The 24,175-nt window shown below is 41.1% G+C and overlaps 1 protein-coding gene across 2 annotated transcripts in view; it reads right to left on the bottom strand.

Annotated features, from left to right (window-relative positions):
• Positions 1 to 24,175, bottom strand: part of PCSK2 (proprotein convertase subtilisin/kexin type 2) — a 106,635-nt gene that overhangs the window by 17,417 nt on the left and 65,043 nt on the right. For both annotated transcript variants that reach the window (XM_074918735.1, XM_074918818.1), the window contains 3 exons: positions 17,090 to 17,166; positions 10,535 to 10,623; positions 7,312 to 7,487 (listed from right to left, as the gene is read on the bottom strand). In XM_074918735.1, the coding sequence (XP_074774836.1) occupies positions 7,312 to 7,487; positions 10,535 to 10,623; positions 17,090 to 17,166 (342 nt within the window). The remainder of the gene's footprint in view (positions 1 to 7,311; positions 7,488 to 10,534; positions 10,624 to 17,089; positions 17,167 to 24,175) is intronic.

Here is a 24,175-nt window from a genome sequence, read left to right as displayed (position 1 = left end):
GCACTGCCAGGGTTTTCTGGAGCCTGCCTGCCTGTTCCTGCATTCCTGGCAGCGTGCCAGCTGGACAGCCCACTGAGCCCCCGCTCTCCTGACTCCTCCAGCTACCTCTGCATCTGCCAGGCTGATCTGCTCAGAGCAATCTGGTAGCCTGTGACTTCCTGGATCCCTTTGCTCCTTTCCTATACTGATTTCTTGGGGAGTGCTAAAATCTAAAGCAAATCTAGGCAGAAACGCATGCCTGACAGCCAGCCAGGTAATCGCAATTTAACCATGAAGACACCAAAGTTTGAAGCAGGGAACATAATTGGATTTACAAAGTTCATCACTGCACATGTTCAAGGGGGCGGCTGTCTTCTTTGAGCTGAATACCTTAGCATTTCTGCCACATCCAGCCCCCTCCAAAACCTGGAGCTGCTGTGCTGTGCCCCTGGAAAAGCCCAGGATGTCTGACCTGCCCAGTGCACCCACAAGTCATGGAGTTCAGCACAGAATAAAGAGCAGCTGGACTATCCTACTGCTGAAGGTGGTGCCCCTTCACTGCCGGCCTGTCTAACCCTCAGGCATTCAATGGGGAAGGAGGAAAGGCCGTTTTGGCAGAGCATGAACTCAGCTAAACACTTGGCTGCTATGCAGAGGACAACCATCACTTGGAACCATGTTTCAGTCATGCTTCACCTGGTTTTGTCCCTTTCATATTTTGTTGCCTTCACTGTTGGCTGTCTGGTTCCCCCTATCAGATTTCTGAAACTATTTGTGTCAAGTAATAATCACCTAAGTACAAAAGACTGCTGCATATGAGATTCTGAAAGAATTAAGCCCTGTAATTGTTAAACCCTAAAAAAAGGCTTTATATAACTTATTCTACTTGGTCACAAGAAGAGTATTGAACTTCCAAGTACCAACCTCCAATTAATTGCATAATTGTTAATACTTCCTTTGGCTAAAAATAATGCTTGAGCTATTTTCTATTTCTAAATTACTGTTGAAACTGGATGGACTTCTGTTAGCCAAGAGAAACAAATGGAAAATCACACATTTGGTGAACAGAGACAGCATTAGGTTTCAATTAGAGTTCAGTCCAACAGGGAAATGGGGAGGGAACTCTGAAAATGCTGAGACAAAACCTTTAATTATCCTTTCCTTTTTTTGTTGAATCCTGGGCTGTGTACCACAAGTGATAACGCATTGCTCTAGTCCGGCAATTCTGCAGGTGTTATTCTGGTATTGGTAATATTTACAAAAACCAATCCCGTATTTCTAAACTAGATTATCACCCAGAAAAAGATTCTAAACATCCAATTTACTTTTCACCAGTGATGATTCTAGTTTGTTTGCCTAGAGCTCCCAACTGGTGTGATGAGCCCTGGCCTCACAGCTTCACCTGTGGCTCCTGTAACACTCTGCAAAGGTTCTCAGCTTGTAGCACCAGCCTTGCTGGGAAGCAAAAGCACATGGCTGCTGAGTTGTGTCACAGAGATTAGGCAAATACCCTTCTGGGATCAGAGTGAGACAGCAAAATCTACATTTTGAGGCTACATCGTTGTCTTGTCTCCTTAGAAAACAGTAATATACATGTTAATAAAATATTTACATGTGGAGCTTATAAATATTGCCATGTTGCCCCAACCTATTGATAGAGCAGTTTTCTGCTCTTTATGAGTCAGTCATTTAAGTCTTTGTGAAGGGCAATATTTAACCCTGTCACAGGCCCACGCAAAGGACAAACCTATGACAGCCAAGGCCTTGAGTTGACCAAGACATCCCTAAGGAGGCCAGTATCACAACAGAAATCAGGAGCACTTGGGTTTTGTCCCCATCCTGTCCTCAGAGGCACATGTCCCTTCCCTGGTCTGTGGTAGGAAAGCAGACGGTCACAGACTGATCTCCAAACCTGGGTCATGTACGCAGTGAAAGGTCGAGTATCCCACTAACAGGTCAGAAAAGCTGGTTATGCTCTTTTGCAAAAGCCTGAAAATATTCGGTCAGGCAACTTCAGAATTCCAAGCAGACAGAACACACTCGTGTGGGGTTTTAATAAGGTTTGATTTCAGCTTACATAAATAAGACAAGGCATGGAATTATAATGCAGATTCCAGACACAATAGCAATACTCCCAAGTTATAAAGAAGCTTGTAAGGCTTCCTCAGAAATGGAGTAATCAGATGGTTGCCAGATCATAAACTAATTTCGCTATCTTCACTTGGCTGTTGAGCAAATAAAACGATGTCAGAGGTATCTAACTGCATATACTTTATTAACATGCTATCTTCAGCATATTTCAAAGAACAATAACACAATGTCTGTGGCCTTGGAGAGAGGCAAATGAGAAATATTTCCTTTCATTTTTAACACCGTCCTTTCTTCCTTCATTGGTGAGCCCAATTACAGAGCCATGATGAGACTATAAATTCTTAATACTGCTCCCCTGACAATTTGTACTTGTGCAGCATTTTCTTAGGTAGAACCATATTATGGAAGCAATAACGTTTTCACCAGCACAAACACAAATGGATCGTGTCTTACATATTCTGGCTGAGCCAGTGAAGTCTCAAGAAATTAATTCAGTCCATGAGCAACTCCTCACAACCTCCTAATATAAAAGCCTACATCATAAAAATGCAATAGATAGAGACCAGCTTAGCTTGATTACTCCTTTTTACTTCCTTAAGTTCCAATAGCTGAAGCTGGAAAGAACTGGACTCATGAAAATAAGAAATGTTTACTGGATATTGCATTAAAAACAGGATGTACCGTAAAACATGGGTGGAATTAGTTCTTGAGCTTAGTTACCTTTTGCTGTTTAAGATGACTGCTGATACTATTCTGGATGCAAGGCACCAGAGAACAAAAAGTCTACATTTAAGAGAGTTGTGTGCTGTCACAGGAATCCCATCCCTACCTCCCCCTCCAAGCTGCCTAGCCCCCAAAGTGGGTAAGCACAGGTCAGACAAGGGATATGTAAATCACACAGCATTGCTTTCTCCAGCCATACTATATATAAAATGCTACTACTGGCTCACTTCCCCCTTCTCTCAAATTAAAAGTACCTCTCAATCAGATGAGATAGCTAGCTGGGCTCAACACAGCAAGGCTGCTTGTTCCTATGTCCATCATCCTGGCTTCTTGCTCCGCTCTGAATTTTAGTTTGTATTTCTGCACCTGTGGTAAAATCTCTCCACAGCTCATCAGAAAAATGTATCTACAAATACGTGACACAGCCCAGAACAATGTTAGGTTGGTGATTTACTATACCTTTTCTCCCTAGATGTCATAATGTGTTGCTGATCATAGATGGGGTGGCTCAGACAGAGTCTAGAGGCCAGATAACAAAATCTCATTAAGGATATCCACTTTTTGCTCATGACAAGTGTGTTTAAAGAGAGAGCACCTAACAGAGGGCATTCTCTGGATCTGTCTTTCACCAGACAGAAGAGGATTTGGCCCTTAGCCTGTTGTGGACTACCCCGATGGGTACCCGACTCAGGCACTGTCTAGCACAGTCTCCTGTTACAGCTGGCAGCCAGCATCAGATGCCTCACAGCAAAGGGCGATTGCAAGACCCCCTCATTAGGCAGGTGCTGGATACTTCCAAGTTTCAACTTAGTCTTTAAAAAACTAGAAGTTGTATTAAGTCCTTTTTGATTACAGCCCAAATATGTCTTTCCTGGCAGATGGAATTTGGATTAGGTAATGCCTGTGTCAAACCAGTGCCGATAACTGCCAAACTCTTGTAGGTGTTTGTGTGTATGAAACTCTCAATCCCTATTCTCAAGCACTTGCTAATTCAGCTCTGAGCTCATTTATCTTTGCAGTGTAACTACCACTATTCAGTGACCCAGTCACGCTGCTGACTACTGCCCCTGAACAAAAGTCACGAGATAACTCAGTGAAGGGTAGATGGCACTAACAAATGAATGGGACTGTGTCTTAGTAACAAAAACCAGCTCGAGTCCCTTTCCCAATACCTTCTGTTTGCATGTATTGTGCTGACACCAAGCTGACACACATGCCACCTGCTTTGTGTTCAGCCTTAGAAACACAGTTAGTAAAAGAGCCTGTAAAGGAGTTGCCAGTGTGATGGACAGATTCTGCTGTCCTTAATTACGCTATTTTAGTGCTGCCTTTATTCATGCTATTTACCTTACAAGCAAACAGCACACCAGAGGGAAGGTATGATTAAGACAGAAGGCAAAAATTAGCTTAACAAATGCCAAGAATGGGAAATAGAAGAGGAAAAGTAAGAATAGATGTTAGCCTTAGCCCACCTGGTTATGGCTGTGTGGCTTCAAGCCATAAAAACAGACATGCAAACAAGAAGTCTCACAGTTTCTGCAGTTTTCATCACCTTATCATTATCAAGCGACTAGTTAACCCCCAGCACCCCAGCAGCAATGGAAGGAGGATGCCAAAAGGACATGACAGTGGAAGAGAGTTTGGGAGAAGGATGAAACTCTTGTCAGTGAGTTTCTCCTTGAGACGGGTTCTGAAGTGTGGTGGCAACAAGGTAAATACTACCTGTGTTTGTCAACTCTGTTAACTGCATATTCCCGATAAGAATTTTGTATCACTCCCACTTACTTATTTTTAGTTTATTGCATTAGAAGTAAGGACATTAATCTTGCTCTGTGCAAGAGATTTTACATTTCCATCTAGGACATTTGAAAGTATTGCTTTTAGTTTAACAACACATTTTTATTCTCAGCACGTTGCTTCCTCCCTGCCAATAGCTTCATCACTAATTTGTGAACCATAATTCTGGTGAGAATCAGCTCTAGACTAAGAAATTCCTACATTTATTTGTCTCTCGGTAGTAAAAGGGGGTTTTATTCTGAAAAAAATACATTAGATTTACATTTGTACAGTCAATAGAGAATTTGATAGCTATATTATAGACCTAAACTAGGTAAAAGGGTATTACGTCAAAGGCTTGTTAATCTTCCTTTACATGCAGTAAAGTCTGTAGTGGGTTTTTCAAAGCACAATGGAGAGTACTCAGCATCCACTGACACCCTAAAATATCATTAGAAAATCTGGCTCTCCACAAAGACAGATCAGAACAAATTATATCAAAAAAAAAAAAAAAAAAAAAAAAAGCTTTCTATGACAGGAAATGTAATGAGCAAAATAAGGAGAGATAAAACTATGATCCCAACGCAAAGGGAGCTATCTGGGGTGGAGCTGTCTCTTTGTTTGCACACATACTGCCAGGAGATAGCTGGGATACTGCCACTATAAAATTAAGTGTAATTGTCCCTGGACAACAATATCTTTCTTAGGTAGAATCCAATATCATTCCTTCTGATCTCTAATTGTGCATTGGCTATTTGACAGAACTGGTTTCCTAATGCATGCTCATCCTGTTCATTTTACGTTTTCTGATAAGGTCTGAAAGCAACCCTTCCCAGAGCACAGCTCACTGTCACCATTCTCTCTCCTTCACAAGCATTCAACCCAAGAGATCTCAGGGCCCCTTCTGATCTTAATATTGCAAGTTATTTCATAAAGAGAATTACAAACACTTCTGAGGGGAAGGCATTAAAAGAGTAATATGCCCAACACTCCTAAGTATGGAACTATGACCAGACAATAAAATAGAAAAATCCCTTCTCCTATACTTAACATTCAAAGAAAAGGTTAATTCCAGCAGTAACTCCACAAAATAAAGCATATGACATTACAATAGAAGGTTAACTGAAAGATCTTTTAAACACCAAACTACAAAAAATGTTACTACAATTTAAAATCTGTTTCTCTTAAGGGGTAAAATACCTCTGTTTAGTTCAGCATTCCCTTGCCAGATTTATTAGTGTCTTTTCTGTTACTTTTAGATGAGTTCCACATGGGAGGAGAATAACACAAAAATTATATGGGAATTTTTCTACCTATGTCTGCTCCAACCAACATCAGTGGAAGGAAGATCAAGTATCCACTAACTATAAGACGTCACATAGTTGCTAAAAACATATCAACTGTGTCACACACCCAAGAAAGATTCTTCCCAAGACAGAAGTATTTAAGGGGATCTTTACGGAAACGCTAGATAAATGAAAGAAAGTCATGAGAAGAAACACAGCTTATGTGACATGACTTCAGAGGGACTTAGAGCTCATCAGAGGTTTGTAAAGTTTATAGTACAGAACTGAGCATACTCAGGAGAAATCTGTGACAAGTCTTGCCGTGTTATTGCAGTACATTGCCAATTTTATGGGTGAGAGCATGAAGATGACTGTAATTCATCTGTTATAGGCAAAACACTTGAGGCTCAGGATTTGAGAAAGCTTTAGATGCTTCACTACCTACCACAGCAGTAGAATAAATTATCATGTCACAAAACATGGTAAACTGAATGTGCTGTTCACAGAGAGATGGTGATGAAGAGTGGGAGAAACTGGCACGAGTAAGATGAAGAAATAATTTAGATGGAAAAATTAGTAATTGTGGAGCTCCCACACAAAAATCACCCCTCACGTTCTGGGGAATTTCAGATCTTTTAATTATGGAAACCCATCTACGATCAACCAAGGGGAGGAGGCTTGTTCCTTATGGCACCAGGAGCAGCTGTGGTTGTCCTGGGTGCATGACACCAAAGAGATGGAGACAGAGCCATGAAAGGTTGGTTGGTTGGTTGGTTGGTTGGTTGGTTGGTTGGTTTTGGCCTGATTTGTTTTCTTTTTGAGTTGTGGCACACATTTTACCCAACCTTTCTAACAGAGTACAGGTTTAGCAGATTTCAGGATGGTATTCATTGTCTTTAACAAAGACCACAGACTGTTCCTAGGAGGAGGTGGAAAGGTGGGAATAAACAGGGAGGCTCCTGCTGCTGTTGAATAGTATTACTCCATGGACATCTGAACAGTTGTGGTTCAATCACAGCTATGATAATAACCATATATGAGTGACCTGAAAGATGCTACAAATCCTAAATGATGATTAAATTGGTAGCACACCAAAACAGACAATGTAATGTCAGTAGTACAGCTGGCATGTTTCAACCTGGGGAATATTTACAGGATCAGGCGCTTCCATTTTGACTGCGATGATATATGAAAAGAGTACGTAAGCTGACTAGAGGTAAACACAGTTCCGTGCAAGACAGCACAAAACCCCAAGACTATACAATAAAAGCAATGCCACAATATTGCAGAGAGAATATCAATGAACCTTGGAACATGCTGAAAGCTGGGACAGTTTACACAACTGCACTGTGTTCCGCAATATCTACAGGAGGAACACGTATTCCCAAGTCATTGGTTTCAGTGTGTGTACATATCATCCTGCCCCAATACCCAGATTATTTAATAAGACTGTTACCTTGTTCACACCATCTGCCATTGCTTGCAGTGTTAGCTCTCTAGGTCCATCCACAGTCTTTCCATTATCAGTTGGTCCCCAGCTGGCACTATATATATCTATGACTTGAGGCATATGACTGATAGAGGAAGCCTCGATAATATCTGTCATAAATGGCTGGTCAAGCATTCGAATACCTGTAGATTTAATCAATATAAACATAAATTTTGCATTACACAGCACAAGATGAAATCTCAGCACCTGGAGAAGTCCCCCCGTTACAGGTATTTTAATTCACTGGCGGCTTCACCCACTCCGTGATTCTGCACTCACCCTTCCCATTTCACCAGGCTGTGCTTACCCAGCAGGATGGCAGCACTTAAACACCCAGCCACAGCAATGCAGCGTGGCCCAGAAAGAAAAAGCATTTTATTGTTAGCTTTCTGATTACACTGTGTTTTTAATCTACTATTTGAAAACACTTTTAAAACAGTAGTATTCAGCCATCTCAGCATTTCCTATCATTTAAATAATATTAATTGTATTTAAAATAGTATTTTGTAACAACTAGGGAAGTTGTTATCCATCTCTAATTTATAGTCAGTGACGCGCTGACACTTCATTAGTTTTTCAAGTAATTTTTCTGTTTATTTTGGTTCTCTTCCAGAATCTAATCAGAGGGGAAAACACACTACACAACAATTTCCTGGAAAGATATCATTGTGTCAACATGCAGACGCAATAGCAAAATATGGCCAGTATTTGGAGAAAAAAGCAAACTAAAAGCTGCATCCTTTAACCCATACTGCAGCACAAGTTAAGTGTTTAAACGATACAGTCCTAGGACATGCCAACTTCACAGAACCTCCAAGCGTTGGCCCTAAGCAAGCCAGAGAGTGTGACAAAGATAGCAGCACAAGCCCTCACATCCATCACACCCCACACATAGGACAGTTTCACTGACAGGCCTGAGTAACCAGTGATACATTCCAACTCTCATTTGAAGCCTTGATTTGAAGCTCGGTTTTTCCCAACAGTTTGAGGACACAGATGGGAAGAAATCAATACCACAGAGCCAAACAGTATGAATGGCAGCAAGGACCCTGATTTAGAAGCCAGTGCTTTTACTATATTCCACACAAAATCCATGTGCCAAATGTAAGGCTGGAAAAAGTGGTATAAACTTCAAATAGAAACTAGACCAAAGCTGGATATATTCCTGATCCGCTAATTGAAGCTAGAAATTATGAAGTTGAACTCAGTGAGTGAGAAATCCTGGCACATGCTTGTAAAATGCAGACCTGCACTGAAACCACAGAATTAGTTATCGACCCCAGGGAGGAGGGGAACAACAGAAGAAGCGAAGCCATCTGGTTTGACTTTAGGGCAAAAAAGAGGTACAAGAAGCAAAACACACAATGCCCCTTGGCTACCAACTTTCAATTCCACCTGCACACATGGACCCTGACTTCTGCCAACAGCAGACTCAGCTCTAATGAGCTCCCACGTTCGCGCTGACCAGGTGGTGGAGCTACAGGTGCACGCTGTCCTCGGGCAGGAAAGGCTGGCACTTCCAAAAATCGGGGGGGATTTTGCTACGAAGTGGAAAAATATAAAAGATTATTTGTAGGCTGTTGGTCATCAGTAAAGGCCTTCAACCTCTTGACTTTTAAGCAACCAGCTTGGAGTTGAGGAGTTATACTAATAATACAGATGAGGTCTAGCCAAAATCTCATGCCTCAATGCATCGTCCTCTAAGAGTAGCTGTTGCCGGAATGCAAATTTTGTGCAACGTCCCATCCCTGAAGGGGACATTACCACTACTGAAAGAAACAAGCACTAGATCTGCTGGGCCAGTTACTAAGTCTCAGGGGTATTTCTTGGGGTAACAGCTTAGCAAACATTGCTTGGTGCCCTTCTGGAGCAGACATTCAGCTTTCAGTCATCTAGGTGACAGGTGAAGTGTAGCCTTCCCCAGATTCTTCTGACGCTGCAGTGAAAGAGAAGACAGGTCTTACAAGGAGTGGCTGAAGGAACTGGGGGGGTTTAGTCTGGAGAAGAGGAGGCTGAGGGGAGACCTCATCACCCTCTACAGCTACCTGAAAGAAGGGTGCAGAGAGAGGGGGGTGAGTCTCTTGAACCAAGTAACAAGTGACAGGACAAGAGGGAATGGCCTCAAGTTGTGCCAGGGAAGGTTTAGACTAGAAATTAGGAAGCATTTCCTTCCAGAAGGGGTTGTTGGGCATTGGAAAGGGCTGCCCAGGGCAGGGGTGAAGTCCCCATCCCAAGTTGGGTTGACCCAGCACTGAGGGATCTGGTGGAGTTGAGAACGGTCAGGGTGAGGTCAATGGTTGGACTGGATGATCTTCAAGGTCTTTTCCAACCAAGATGATTCTGTGATTCTGTGAAACAGGGACTGGCCAAGCAGAGCAGAGCTGCCCATGCACACACACTGTGAACCATACCCAGGAAGCAATGGGTGCACCCACACTGGTGTTTTAGTGTGGATCAGTGAATGAAAGTGGAACACAACTATATTGCTGTGTCGTGGTTCTTTCTCATCATGGAACAGTCTTAAGAGCAGGAAAACTGGATTTCTTCAGATTAAACTAAACCAACACATGCTGTCCAAGAGCCTAAGTCACTCCAAGCACTGTATTCTGTCTATCAGCGCAGACAAGAGTTAGAAGTAGAAATACCCAACACACCCGAGGTGTGAATGCTGGGTGCTAGGCATCCCCCATTTCATTCTGTGCATCCGCTCCTGCCACTCTGCATCGCTTGTTAAAACAGAGGAAACCAGTGAGCACAGATTTACAGCACTGCAGGCCCTGCCTAGTGAGAGCCTAAAGAGTAAGAGCAGCACGGGATTTGCCTTTTCAAGCAGTTTCTAAGTGCAGCAGGAATTTATATTTTACCTCCTGCAAAATGAGATTTGTCACAAATGATTCTGCAGCTACGCAGGGAAGAAGCACTGAAAAATCAGTCTACAAACAGGAGTTGGCATAAGAAGGAGCAGAGCTGTTCCTCTGCAATGTTATTAAAGAGGCTATATAAAGCCCTCAGTTGAAAAGGCAAAGCCATGGAGAAATTCCTCTCCCCAGCTACTGTGAAAAATAATAAACACATGGCCCAATGCCAGCCTGTAGTCCTGTCCTGGGCAATGCTCCCTGTCTCTGCAGGACAAGTTCTGCCTATGGCACAGTGGCATAAGGACCATTTACACCTTGAATTGCTACCGTACCTGCCACCTTGGAGTTGTACGCAACTCCCACGCCGCAGATGTTGTTGTTGGCAGCAGCCGACACCTCTCCTGCACACCTTGTCCCATGGCTGCAAAATGGAAGACAGAGACACCAGGTGAACCCCAGCTAATACACATGCTGAACTGAGCTGGATCACTGTGGTCCTGGTTTTGCTTCAGTCAGCTCCCAGCACTTCAGAGGCAAACCGTTCCATGGCGAACTGTTGAGTGCTGTACTTGGATACTCGGATGAGCTCATTCGTTCCTGAAGCAGGAGATAATCAACTGCCCCTCTACAGTATGAGCGATGCTTGCTCTGAGGTTAAAATGCATACTTACGCTTCATTTAGTTGTGAAGGAATTCAGACCTTTCTTTTTTTAACTCTGTCAAACAGGTTCTGCCTTGTTAACAACTATTAGTCAGCAGAAACAGGCCCTTGACAGAACAGTGTAAAAATACAATCAATATTAACTCCTTTATTTTTGTGACTTGACAACATGACACCCATTATTTTGAACCCCACAGCACAAAGTCCATTCAAACACGTGCAAGGAGCGTACTGCTGCCCACAGAAGCAATGCTGTGGAAGGAGGTGGGTGCAATATCAAGCTGGAGTAGCAGAAGGAAGCCACAAGGGTCACTGCACTCCTCAGCAGCAGAGCTGTGGCCTGTCCGGACCTCAGGCCACGTGCATCCTCCAGCGCCTAACTCCTAAGAGAGTTGACAAGGTGCTCCAGCTCCCAGCTCACGGAACTACTGCTTTCTGCTCAAGTGGGAAATGTCTCTGCTGTGACAGGGAGGTCCAGATTCGGGCTGACTTGTGGCACCTCAAGAACACTTGGTGTGTCTGAAGTGCTTTATAGTTTTTTGCAGAGACCCTTTAACTGGCAGTGGCACTGAGGCAGTCCTGCAGGAAGGCAGATTGCATTTTCCTTTCTCGTAATTCATCACAGAAATTAAACCACAGAGAAGATAAATATGGACAATACAATCTAATTTAAAAAAAAAAAAAAACACAAAAAACACACAGCAGCAGAGAAACTAGCAAAACCTGGTTTTTTTTAAGTTTAAGATGTTGAATCAATATGGATCCATCCTACTGCTCATATCAATCTACTCTGTGCATTAAAACTGGCCTTACTCCTATAGTATGTTAAGGATTCAAGCAATTAGCAGTGCTGTATTATAAAGGCTATATGGAGTGCCAGGTGAACCATACCAGGAGGCAGCAGAATTGTTTTGTTTTAATCATCTTTTTTCTCTCTCTCTCCCTTTAGGCACCTCTGGCAAAGGTGAGTGTAACATTAATAAAGAGGTGAGAAGCAACACATTCTTTTTCCTGCTGTACTTGGAAGAATACTTTTAAAGGCAGCTCCATGAAAGAAAATGACTGGCCTCAAATGTACGCAGTGCCTTGATTGTGAAAGGGTGAAGATCTCGTGCAAGTTCCTTTTACAAAGGGGGCAGAGAGGAGAGTGATACAGATTCAGCTGCTGGAGAAATTTCTTTCAACAAGCACATTTTCCCTCATGCCCTTGTTCAAGGAACTGTGAAAAAACATATACCGTTGCTAAGCATTCATTATCTAGTCACCTGTGGGCTAGCTACAAGCCACAAAGCAGAATAAATGGCTTTGTTAAAAAATTGTCTTGACTGATGCTGGGGTGCAAAAACCTGACACTATCAGGTGTGTTTTTTCTCTCTCAGAGGGAAAAACTGTATTAGGACCTTCCTGCTGAAAATATTTTATCAGGAGGTCCTCCCCCTGACACTGCCTCCCCAGCACACTGGCCCACATGACTGCAAGCAGATTTGTTCCAGCAGCTCAGGGTTTAGATACCATGCTGCTGAGCGGAGAAAAAAAAAAATCACATGTGAGTTAGTGGAAATGCATTTGGTTGAATTATTAATGGCAAATACCAGACTTCTCCAATTTAGCCCTATTTGCTGTTCATGTATCATTGATAAACCCATTGTCGTTTCTATGAAGTGACCCATGTCATAGGCACAAATCACAGCTTTTTTCTCCAACATTTACCTCTTCACTATTATTTCAATGTTTAAAACAAAGGGATAGAAAACAATTAAGAATATTTTCACCTGTGAACAAGTTACTTCAAAGGTAAGCCATATATTAGCATGTAGAGCAAGTCATGTATTAGCATACAGAGCAAGTTTTCCATAATGCAAGCATTTTACAGGAACATCCATGAAAAACTAAGGTGGGAGAGGGTGATTCAATTGAAAAACAGTCTTGCATTCAGCTGGTTTAATAACATATCTGTACTAGTTATGAAAATTTTACTCTGCTTTGTCTTTGAAAACTATTTCTATTTCTAAAAGCCACTGCCAATGCTATGGTGCCTACCCTTCTATCAACATATTTTTAAAAAGAGTCAGAGGTGGCACAGATTTTCACTGAGGTTCATCTGCTTTGTAATGCTTCTGCAGACAGCAAAGGACAGGATCTACGCTTCCTAACTTCAGCTGTCCACAGGGAAGGGCTATGCAGAGCTGCAGTCTCAATAGCTGGGATGATCTGCCTATCTTAACCACTTTAGTTGATTACACTGGGCAGCAGTTAAACATTCAAAGCTCAGAGGGACGCTTCTGTGGGGCCGATGCCATCCCCTTTGTACTCAGATGACACTGTCAGCTTCTGAGCACAAGGGAAAGCGTTCCCCTACTTTGGGGAATGTGCCACTCTGCCTGCATCAAAACACGCCAATAACCAGCAGTAGTGCTGTGGCTCCTACAGGAAACTTGTGTGGTAACACTGCAGGTAGAAAGAGCTGCTAAATCTGCTTACTATAATTATTATCAAATGAAAAATTAGGAGGGGGGAGCAGACTTCTTAACTGTTAATGAATGCTGTCTGGAAGTCAAGGGGAGTTCTTTCCTTGACTCAATGGTATTTTGTTAGGATCCACAACAAGTAAAGGACATTTTTATCTCTGAAGAATACAGGTTTCCAAGACAGTGAATAATCTTTGCCCACCTAACTCTTATCTGAGTGAGAGAATACAAAGGCTACAGGAACGGAAACAATTATTGGTTATTTATATCATGGCAGAAATTCATGATCTCAGTGCTCTGAGATAGGGAGCCCTGTCATGCCTTCTGCATGCTCACAAGAAATCAGGGCAAGCTATTGCTGACTCCTACGTGTACCTCCGCACTGCATGGTACATGCCAAGGTACTGAATGTGGTTCACGAGGAGTGGGTGTTAAAAAAAAAAAAAAAAAAAAAAATCACAGGCAGCTCCCCAAGTGGTTCCTAAAACCCACTCTGAGTGCTGTGGGCTGCCTCTACTTTTGGGAACAGGGCTTGGATCAGGGTGCTTCACTGCTCCTCAGGCTTAAACACAGCCCTGCCCTGTGTTGTGCCCAGTGTACCCTCTATCCTGGCTGGTCCCCAAGCTGTGGATCTAGACACAGTCAAGCAGTCAGTATGGTAAGCACGGGAACAAATCCCTTGGCCGCCAGGCATCGGTGTGACTCTCCTGGTAACAGCAGCCTGACTGAAACTCCCTGCCTGAGGCACCACACTCTCCCAAAACCCACCCTGCTTGGTTTCATGGGCCACTGGCTGTTGGATGGAAAGGCCAAAGTGCTTCCAGCAGCCTTAAAAATCATAAAGTGGAAGGGGAGTCTGTGCTTACAAGCAGAGCAGCTGTGATTAATGAAATACTCCATGCAAAAACCTCTCCCTTTTTTTCTTAAAGTCTAATGACACTTTGCACATGCAGCTGGCAGCTCACAAAAGCCCCTTGGTACATCTCTTTAAAAAACAGTCCTCTGCTTCTTGTTCCACAAATCACTTGAATTGCTCACATAGAAATGTATTCTTTATGGAAAAAGGGATATTACGCGATCCTATTTTGAGTCTGATCCTCCTGCATGCATAAAATTCAATGGGAGATAGATCACTGACTGCAAACTGAGCAAAATGGAGACTTTATTGCAGGTTTCTCTGAATGGCTTTTCTGTGTAACTACTCTCTATCCAGACGCACCTGTGCAGCTACACATATGGATAGACAGACTGTCACAGGCAGACAGTTATAACCTACAAGTAATAACAATTCAAGAGTCAGAAGTTAAGACAATAGCTTATATATAAGCACATCAGCTTGATTAACAGCATAGCAAAGAAATATGCGGAGAAAAACATAGTCACAACTACTCCTGAACAGCTAGATATGGTGTATTGGTTTCTATCTTAGTCTGGAGAAAGCATGAAATCTTGAATTTTAAAGCCTTCTCAAGTTGTGCAGGCAGGAAAGGGATGTGTTGCTCCTGCAATTTACCTTGCAAGGCAGAAAATTCCCTGTCTCACCCAAGAGACATCAAGGTTTGTGACAAAGAATGCTATACTTTCTAGGCATCAATTTTTTCTGAAAAGAATAATGAAGGAAATCTGCAAAGCAATTTCTGCATTGCTTTGCTCCTCCTGACTTGCTGACTTAAGCTCTCCATTCTCTCAACAAAAGAAATAAAAGAAAGTGGTGTTGTTCTTTAAAAACCTGAATCATATGTTCTCAATAATTACAGATCAGGTCACAGGTGACCGTCCTGCTCACCCTCAATTCTTCACTGGGTGCTTGAAGTTAGCCAGAAGCACCTGGGGACAGCGACTATAACCTTTGCCACATCTGGGATGCCTGTAGTCCCTTTTAAGAAACTTCAGGAGGTAACTCTGCCTCCAGGGCCACCTTGCAGAACATGTGAGGACTACAAACTGTGCCCCACTACAAAATATTTGATAGCAGCGCAATCAGTGTTAATGGGGCTTGGCAGAACACACTTAGTTTTATGAAGTTCCACACTGAAAATGACAGAAGCTACCATTACGCACTAAAGCTAAATTTAATTTTCCTCCGTGCTGCTCCAGAGCTAAGTGACATCTTTCTCCTACAAAAATCCTTTGCATAAATAAAGCAAGAAAGGCAGTAGACCTTTCACAAATTAGAGCTCTAGACTTTCTCCAATTTTCCATTCACTAATTGGATTCATACCAGTTTAAAAGTGTCAGATGTCTTTTCCAGAAATAAAGGAGAAATCTCACTGGCATCTTGCTTTGGCTGAAAAAGGACTTCAAAGGAGGACATCACAGCTCCTAAATCTGTTTGATCCATCCCAGGAAGCCTGTGTCTGAGCTGGAAGCACAGCTGCTCCACTTCTTTGTTGTGTCATTCTGACAGAACTAAAATTGATTTCTTGAGAAATAAAAACAAAAAACCCCCCACAAAACTCAGAGGCCATCCATATAGCCATAATAAGTTAGAGATGAAAACCACATCAAACAGGCCTGAAATAATTTTTGACAAGAAGACTGACCCCTGAAACCTGTAAAAGTTTTCAAATCCTCAGTGGTGCTGCTATGCAAAAGCTGGCAACATCAATTATACTTACCCATCTAGAAGGCATTTGGAAATGTCATTGTAAATATCCTGGAACAATTTTTGTAAATCCAAGCCATAACCTGCCTGATACCCTGGGGAATATGGTGCACAGCCAGAGATGCTGAGATCACCAGGTAGTAAAACCACGTTATAGGTGTGCCTTGGACTCTGCACTCTTAGGAGCCTGACAGAAAGGGCCTTTCATGGGACAGATGCAGAACTCAAGGCACATGTGATTTTCAAAAAAATGTCAAAATGTGTTTCTGTTCCACTTTAAGAAAAAAATCGTTCAGAGAAACAAAAATAGTCACACTTTCTAAAATCCGAAGCCTTGTTTTTTGGGTCATTCTTATTTATACCATACATCCAGAAACAGAACTTCTGCTGGAAACTGGCTAAATTCAAAACATACTGAGGAAGAAGCTGGTCTTGGGCAATCAGGATGTGTTCAGGAGAAATAACACAACAAGCACAGCTGCACTGCTGATTCCAGGTTTGTAAACACAACAGAACAGGTTCCCAGTCAGTGTACGTACTTTAATTCCTCTAGCAGCTAGAAATACCTCAGAATCAGCCCTGAAATGCTACCCATGTATACTGCCCTTAAATCAAGGTGAAAAGGCAGATAAATGATTCAGAACTTAAGATTTAATTGTTTTTAAACTGGTCATTCTACACCATGCTGCTTTTCTGCCTTCTGAGTCTACAGTTGGATGAAAAGACTTTTTTCACCCCAAAGCCTTTTTCTATTTCCAGCCTGCTCCCCTTAAAATTAGCTAGCAGTGATACTGCCTCAGACACAGTAGATGGGAAACCAGTCTATACACGTTTGGTTACCATAATGTTGTAAGACAGCTGACAGAAAAAGGTATGTGGCTATCACCCATTCAAATGATTTAAATATATACTCTTCTGAAGCAGCAACTTCATTTCTAAACTATAAAATGGTTGTTCAGTGCTATTTAGAGGTTATCTAAATAATGAAGTCATAAATAAATAACCTCTAATTTTCAAGCAATAGTGAGACTGCAGCTTCTGCTCTGGCAACTTTTGAATTTAGCAGAAAACAGGCATTCCACAAATATCAGCAAATACTTATAATTTCTTAAGCAAATCAAAGTGAAGAGCCAGCTGATCAAAATCCATTTACCTGTTAAACCAGTCATCTGTATAGCGGGGGTAGGGGTAGGGATCATTACTGCTGAAGTCATAGCTGGCTTTGGCATTCTGAAAAACACAAAGAAGTTCAGTAAGTCGGCAGAAAAATGGATTTGTTCTCTTCGTTCTGTGAACAGGACACAAACCAGTCCCTGTTGGGCTGTGCCGTTTACCACACCAGCAAGCCTGGGGAAAGATGCTTTATGGAGTGCAAAGCCTCCTGAGGACTATTAGTATTTCCAAAAAGTGTGGCTAATTGTGAGGTGATGTGAGAACTCAGGTTACTACCGAGGGACTGTTCACCAACACTTGTAAGATTATTTAGGTGTTACGCTACTTGGTGTGGCAGGACAAAGGTTACATCCTGTGTTCCAAACAGTGGTGGAAGTGACCAGAAACTTGAGTCTTCCATCATAGAATTATTTTTCAAAAACTCTCTTGTTGTACTACAGCAAACGGTCAGATTTCTAAAAGCATTTCAATGCCTAAGAATGTAAATTTCTCAAAATTCAAATGTGAAAACCGCATTAATGGTCAGCATATATGCCTGAAAATCCCTTTACATATTTTCTTCTTGGTCCTTCAGTTGTCTGAACAGATTCACAAATGCAGCTTTTGGGTGCTTTTGAAAATGTCATCCCATATCTCTGCTTTTCATATAAATCTCAATCATTCCTGATTTTGCCCTATCAGCAGAGTTAAGGACACTCAGCAACTTTTTGATGCTATATCTGAGAAGCAAATGGAAAGTTTTAGAAAGTCAAGTGCCATCTTCTTTCTTCTCTCTTAATGAAAAAATAAATGAAGGGTGACTGAAAATTAAGCTTTTAAAAATATTTAGAATCTTCCTCTCAAGTGTATGTTCACAGAGTTTATATTTTAATAAACACCAATCTCAAGGAACAGAATTATGTTAATTCTTAATTAATGTGTACTTGTATTCTTTTTATGATTTGGCTGAGCATGCTACTGAAGATAATTTGAGACTCGTGTATGAATAGATTTGCTCCTAAAAACATTCCCCTTCAGCAGATTCTCAGTTCCTGGGGTACAGGAATAGACAGTCCATTGGTAGCACCAAAGTCTTTGCATTTTGCATTCAAAGCCCCTTAACTCCCAAAAACTTGTGCCAGCATGAAATGGGGACAACACTGTCCTTGATCCTTGGAGGGTAAAACTAAATACCTTTCAAGTTACTGTACAGTGATTTTTCTGGGTGATCATTTCAGAAAGCCTGGTTGCTTATATTCAACAGAGACAATAAATGGCAGCATTTGAATGGAACAGAGATTTGCAGAATCCCTATCACATGGCTTGATGTTGTTCTCCAGCTCAAACATAGCAGAATCCCTTTGTAAGTATCCTTATTGATTTCTCCATATCTGTAAACTAAGGCCCTGATTTTCAGCCTGAAGATGCCTTCCAATAACGTCAGCTATAGCCACAAATTCTCAGTGCTTCAAAGTCTCTAAGGTGTATGTTAAATTCACCTCTTTTAATTACCACAACTGCTTATACAGCACTTTGAATGACATAGATTTGTGTGAGCTAAGAGTAAACAGAACCTGACTTTTCAGCCAGGGAAAGAAGGGGAATTTGACAGTGGTCTATAAATCATGAATAGCACAGAGAAGCTGGACAGGGAGTTATTATTTACTGCTTCTCATTACACAAGAACTAGTGGGAATCCATAGAAATTAACACAGGGAAATTTAGAAGCAGCGGAAGACAAGAAGTGCTTTTCCACGGAACATGTAGTGAGTTACAAAATTCATTGCCTCCCAGCAATAAAGAGGTTAAAAGCCCAAGTGGAATCAAAAAATGGTTAGACAAATTACTTCAAGATAAATCTGGAAGGGGTGTTAGATACTGTGCTTCCTCCTTCTCCAACAGCCCATAAAATGGTGAATGCTAGGAGCTGGGAGGCCATAATCAGGTAGATACCACAGAGTCTCTGAAGTGGTGACTGTACTGCGCCCCAAGCAGCCACAACTGTCTGCTGCTGGAGGCAGGATCCTGAGCTAAAAGACTCTGGTCCTCACCCAGTGCACCTGGCAAAAGACATCCCATCTTAATGCCACAGAGGAAGTTTGGATTCTGCAGTGTCATGGGAGCTGCGACAAGGATTTGTGCAAGGGGCCAAGTTTCATGGCAGTAAAAAGAAATGAGCCTGTCAACAGAAGATCCAGTCCTGTTCTTCACTGACGAGTGCAGTATCTACTCCTAGCAGGACAAGCTGGAGAACCACATCCTACGGTGAAGTCAAAATAGAAACGATGACTCTCTCTGATTAATTTCATTAGCAGATAAAACCTACTCTGTTGCAGTGTCTAGCTTGGTAACCTTTAGAGAGAAATGCACTTCAATCACAAATTAAAGAAATTTTCTCAAACTACTGCCTTGGACTAGACATGGTCTGAAAACCATGCAGACTGCAAAAAACTAAGCTTCGTGCCAGTGATTTCAGATCATTTCTTTCAGGTTGGTATGGTCTAACTCAGCACTTGCCAGCTTCTTACTCAGTCAGAACTTCAGTTTTCACTCTAAAACTACTGTACAGATGAAAATTTAAACTCAGTCATGGGTTAGCTGTGGTTTTTTTCCCGTCGGGAGGAAATTCAGTCCTACTTACATTGACCTTAAGCTCAAAGGGGGTCCAGTGAGGCTGATTTTTCAGGACATCATCAGACATGCAAGCACCTCGTGGCAGTTATGAACTGCTTTGAACCGTAGAATTCCCTCGTGCAAAGAATTATGGATGGAAAAGCCCTTCTAGCTGTGCAGACATACCACTCGTGTCCAGAGCAGCAACAGGCAAAGGGATTCCAGCACGACTGATTCAGCCAACCCTCCAGCAGACTGCAGCTCTGCCCTATGTCCCATGTAACCAAATGTCAGCTTATGGAAAGGTTGCTTTAGACAGGCTATAAACAAAGTTGTGCAGCGCTCTTCCACATCTTATAGCTCTTATTTGCTTGATTTTTGGATCATTGCACTCAAAGGAAAAAGATATCTAATGTAGCAGGAACCATCCACAAAATACAAAATTAAGAAGAATTCTTGGAAAGAAAACAACTGCTGACTGCAAAATTTATCTTCATTAGGGTCTTTGAGAAAAGACAGCAAGTTTCAGCTTCATGAAGGAATATTCCGCCCACACTATGGAAGCAGTGGAACGGGTAATGAAACAGCAGCGACAAGTACAAATGGACTGCTTCAAGTTGCTAATTTAAAGATCAAATCCCCAAATATCTAAGCCTTAACCTTTTTCTTTTTCTTTTTTTTTTTTTTTTAAAAAAGCATAAACCATTGAGAAATCAGATCAGCTTCAACACTGGACCAAAAAGGGAACTGCTTCAGTGAATAGCTAACATCTTGTGTTTTGGGAACTGAATATTAAAATCCGTGGTCTGCCATTCTCCTCCACTGGCTGGACTCTCCAGCAGACAGCAAGAGGGAATTTATTGCTAACAAGGAGATTTAATCAGGGTAGGAACCCGGGAGATGGCAATCAAAGCCAGTGCAAATGAGGATCTGCAACAGCACACTGAAATGAAAAGATTGTGGTTTTCCATTCAGGTGATTCACTTTCCAGTTTTAATGCCAAACTAGTCTAGTGGCAGTTACTTCTCTTAGACTTGAAGTGTCTAATACTTGGTTTTCGATATCTAAGGTAGTTGCCTGGTCTTCTTCTCCAGGGAGCATACTCAAGCCACCACTCTTGGGCACTGATTATAGATTGTCATTTAGCCTTAGACTAGTCATTAGGCTTACTGTGTTAGAACAAGATGAATCCCATCCTTCGTGTTCAATCACAACCAGTCATTATTGCAAAACGATTTTAACTTGATGTTTCTGATGTTTATCAGTCACCTTGTATACACAATTGCTTACAAATAATGTCTATCATATAATAAAAATGCTATTACAGAAAGGAATGGTATTGTATTTTAAGGTGTACCACTATTTTTGCTTTCTAGCCTCTACCCCAAATAGGATGCTAATAGAAGAGTGCTGGATCAGATCATGAGATTCTTTCAATTATTTATTAAGTATATGGCTTGTATACCAAAACACAAATAGATTATTTTTGCCTGTATGTAAAATTCTACTTTCCTTAAAAATAAGCTTAGACTGGCATTTTCCAAATAATTGCCCTGTACCTTTTAAAATAAAAGCAGTAAAATCTTCTGTGTAAAACATTCATTATGTAAAATATGACAATAGCAATAAATTAGTTGTCCCATGTGTTGCTCAGGTCTGTAATAAAATGATGTATCTTGAATAATGCAGCAAGCCTCTGAAGCGTAATTCGCATATACTTCTCCCTTTCTCTGTAACTCAAGAAATGTACGTATGTTCACACGCTACCACAGGAGACAAACAATTAAAGACACATGTCCTGCTGGTCACAGTCTGATTCTATTCATGAGGTTGTATCACAGGTGAATTTAGGCCAGAGATTTGTATCTTTTAAAAGAAGAGAAACATTTTTAACACAGGTGGCATCTGGTCTTACTCTCTTCAGGCAACTGCAAATCCTTAGAGATCTGAGGCAGAAAGACACCTTTTGCTCGTTTGATTTCTTTACTGATCCAAAGTGAGCAAACCCCTGGGCTCAAATTACAACATACGACATCTCAGAGAAGCTGTACTAAGTATCACCAACGTCATGTGGTAGAAGAACAAAATTCAGTTTTATACACACAAGCTTAAGAATATGGAAGATGCTTACCAGGAGACAAAGAAGGAGGCAACATGACATTTTGCCTAGAAGAGGTGCTAGAAGGCTTAAAGTTCATTAATGAAAAAGAGGCACTGTTGCTAAGTCAGTAGTCATACAGAAAGCCCTCTCCTCTCTGCCATGGGAAGCATGCTGTTCTATTTTGTTTTGGTTTGTGATTTATTTTTTTTTAACGGAAATGAAAAAACCCTGCAACTTCTTAAACAGCTCTGCCTCTACATGAACTAATTTACATGTCCTATATTACTATCCAACAAATTCTGAGCTGCATACAAGACCTTGCCAATATCGAGAATATATCCACAAAGTAATAGGCTGTGTTCAAAAATATTAACCTTAAAGAGCAAATTCACTGCTGGTGAATATCATCATCTCCCTCCAGAAACTTAAGCCTTTTACCCAGTTCTTACAGGTACATAATAAAAGTAAAAATACTGAGCCAGACAGCACCAGACAGATGTTGAATAATTAATAAGACTGCAGCACACTCTTCTGCCATCCTCCTTTTCAAAACAGTCAGCAACTAACACATTATAGCATCACTTGAAATGAATGGAATAGAGAAGTGTGCTGGGTCCTGAATATTACCTGAGATGCCCACAAACTATCCTGGTATTCCAATTTCAGGTATTCACTAGAGGCCCTGCTCAGCCACAGAATGAGCAAGTACAGAACACACCACAATGGTGATTTCACTTTGAAGTTATCACTAAAAAACCTCTTACTTCAACATTCATTAAGCATCTGGGATTAGGTCACAAGAAACACTAGTGGCACTACAGCCAAAAGAGGATAAACTGACCACAAACAACAGATGATGACTGCTTAATTTGAAACAGTAAAAACAGTTGAGGTAACAAGCAGTAACAATTCTAATAATCCAGTCATTAGAATTTACAGGAAGAAGCACTGGCTGTCCCACCTGATGTAACTTCTTATTTTGCAAAGCTGAAACTTCTTCACTACTCAAGTTTAAAAACAAACAAACAAACAATTCAGAGAAAAAAACAGTCTCACCTTAACATTTACGTTTATCTTCATTAAGGCAGCGTTATTTTTAAAGCTACAGTTATGAAGAAAAAGACCATCTTACATTATGTTCTTTTTCTACATTAAACAGATTTCCTTTATCAAGTAACTGATGATCCTCTCTCCGTATCATTTGGCACTGCAACGTCACACAACCTCTGATTTTACTTTTTTTTTCCTAATTTCCTACTTCCCCTGCAGACAAAATCAGAAAACCACCACAAATTTGTGGCTGGTGCTCTTCAGCATGGGAACATCTTCAAAAAGAAAGACTGTGGCTAAACAAACTATTTCACATGGAGAAAAAGCACCTGGGCAGTACCACAGTGTTGTATACCACACAGGTAGATCTAAGTACAAATTTTTTTAAGCTTCAAACAGAAGAAATTATCAATTCCATTCTCAGGTACCAAGACTGTTGCATGTTTTCCCAATAAACAATAAACCAAAAAAATCAAAGTTCAAATCCATCCAGCTAAATGACATCTAAATCTCTGCAGCTGTTTGATAATGCTTGGCTCAGAGGTATATAGTCAAACAGGACCAAAAAAAGAATCACAAACTCAGAGAATTTAGGCTGAGGAGAATTTTTAAGAAGTGTAGAATTTTTTTTTTCCTAACAAATTTTTATGAATAAGACTAGCTATTGAAATACTCTCCATTTCCTCTCCCTTGCATCTTCACCTGACATAGGAAAAAGCATAAGAAATTGAAGCAGGCATGAGACTTTATTAAAAAGCAAGAAGCCAAATGAACTTGTGCTTATAATAAAGAGGCTGCTTCACAATTTACCTCATGGCATTCTTAGCCTGCTCCACAATTTTTAGGTTGATATGGAGGAAACCTGAAGTACATCACTAGTTCTTAGTTACTCAGAGCCACGATTCTGAAAGCAAAAGCAAGTTAACCTACAAAAAAATGAAACCTATTTCTGCTTAAACATTCCTTAATTTTTGGAGGGGGTGCACAAGAATCTTTAAGCTATACCTACAACGTACTGAGGGGGTACTGAATGTTCATAAGGAGGCATATTGCTAAGACAAATTAGTAAAATAAAAATAAATTAAACAGCTAGTTACTGTTAAAGATTTTCAGGGCAAGCAGCAAATTTAAAGCTTTAAAGCTTCAGACTATGGAATGAACTCCTTTATTTCTTTAATTCAGGGGGGAAAAGAAGAAAAAAACCTGGCATCTGAGTGGCTAGAGATGTGTGAGCTGTTGGATTATTTTACTGTAATAGCAAATACAAATTGGGCAATGACTTTTACTGAAAAATACTGTGAGCACAGATTTCATCTAGCTTTA

The sequence above is a fragment of the Athene noctua genome, chromosome 1 (assembly GCF_965140245.1).
Source record: "Athene noctua chromosome 1, bAthNoc1.hap1.1, whole genome shotgun sequence".
NCBI classification, from domain to species: Eukaryota; Metazoa; Chordata; class Aves; order Strigiformes; family Strigidae; genus Athene; species Athene noctua.
Note: the sequence above shows the minus strand (reverse complement) of the source record. Positions and strands in the feature narration are given on the sequence as shown.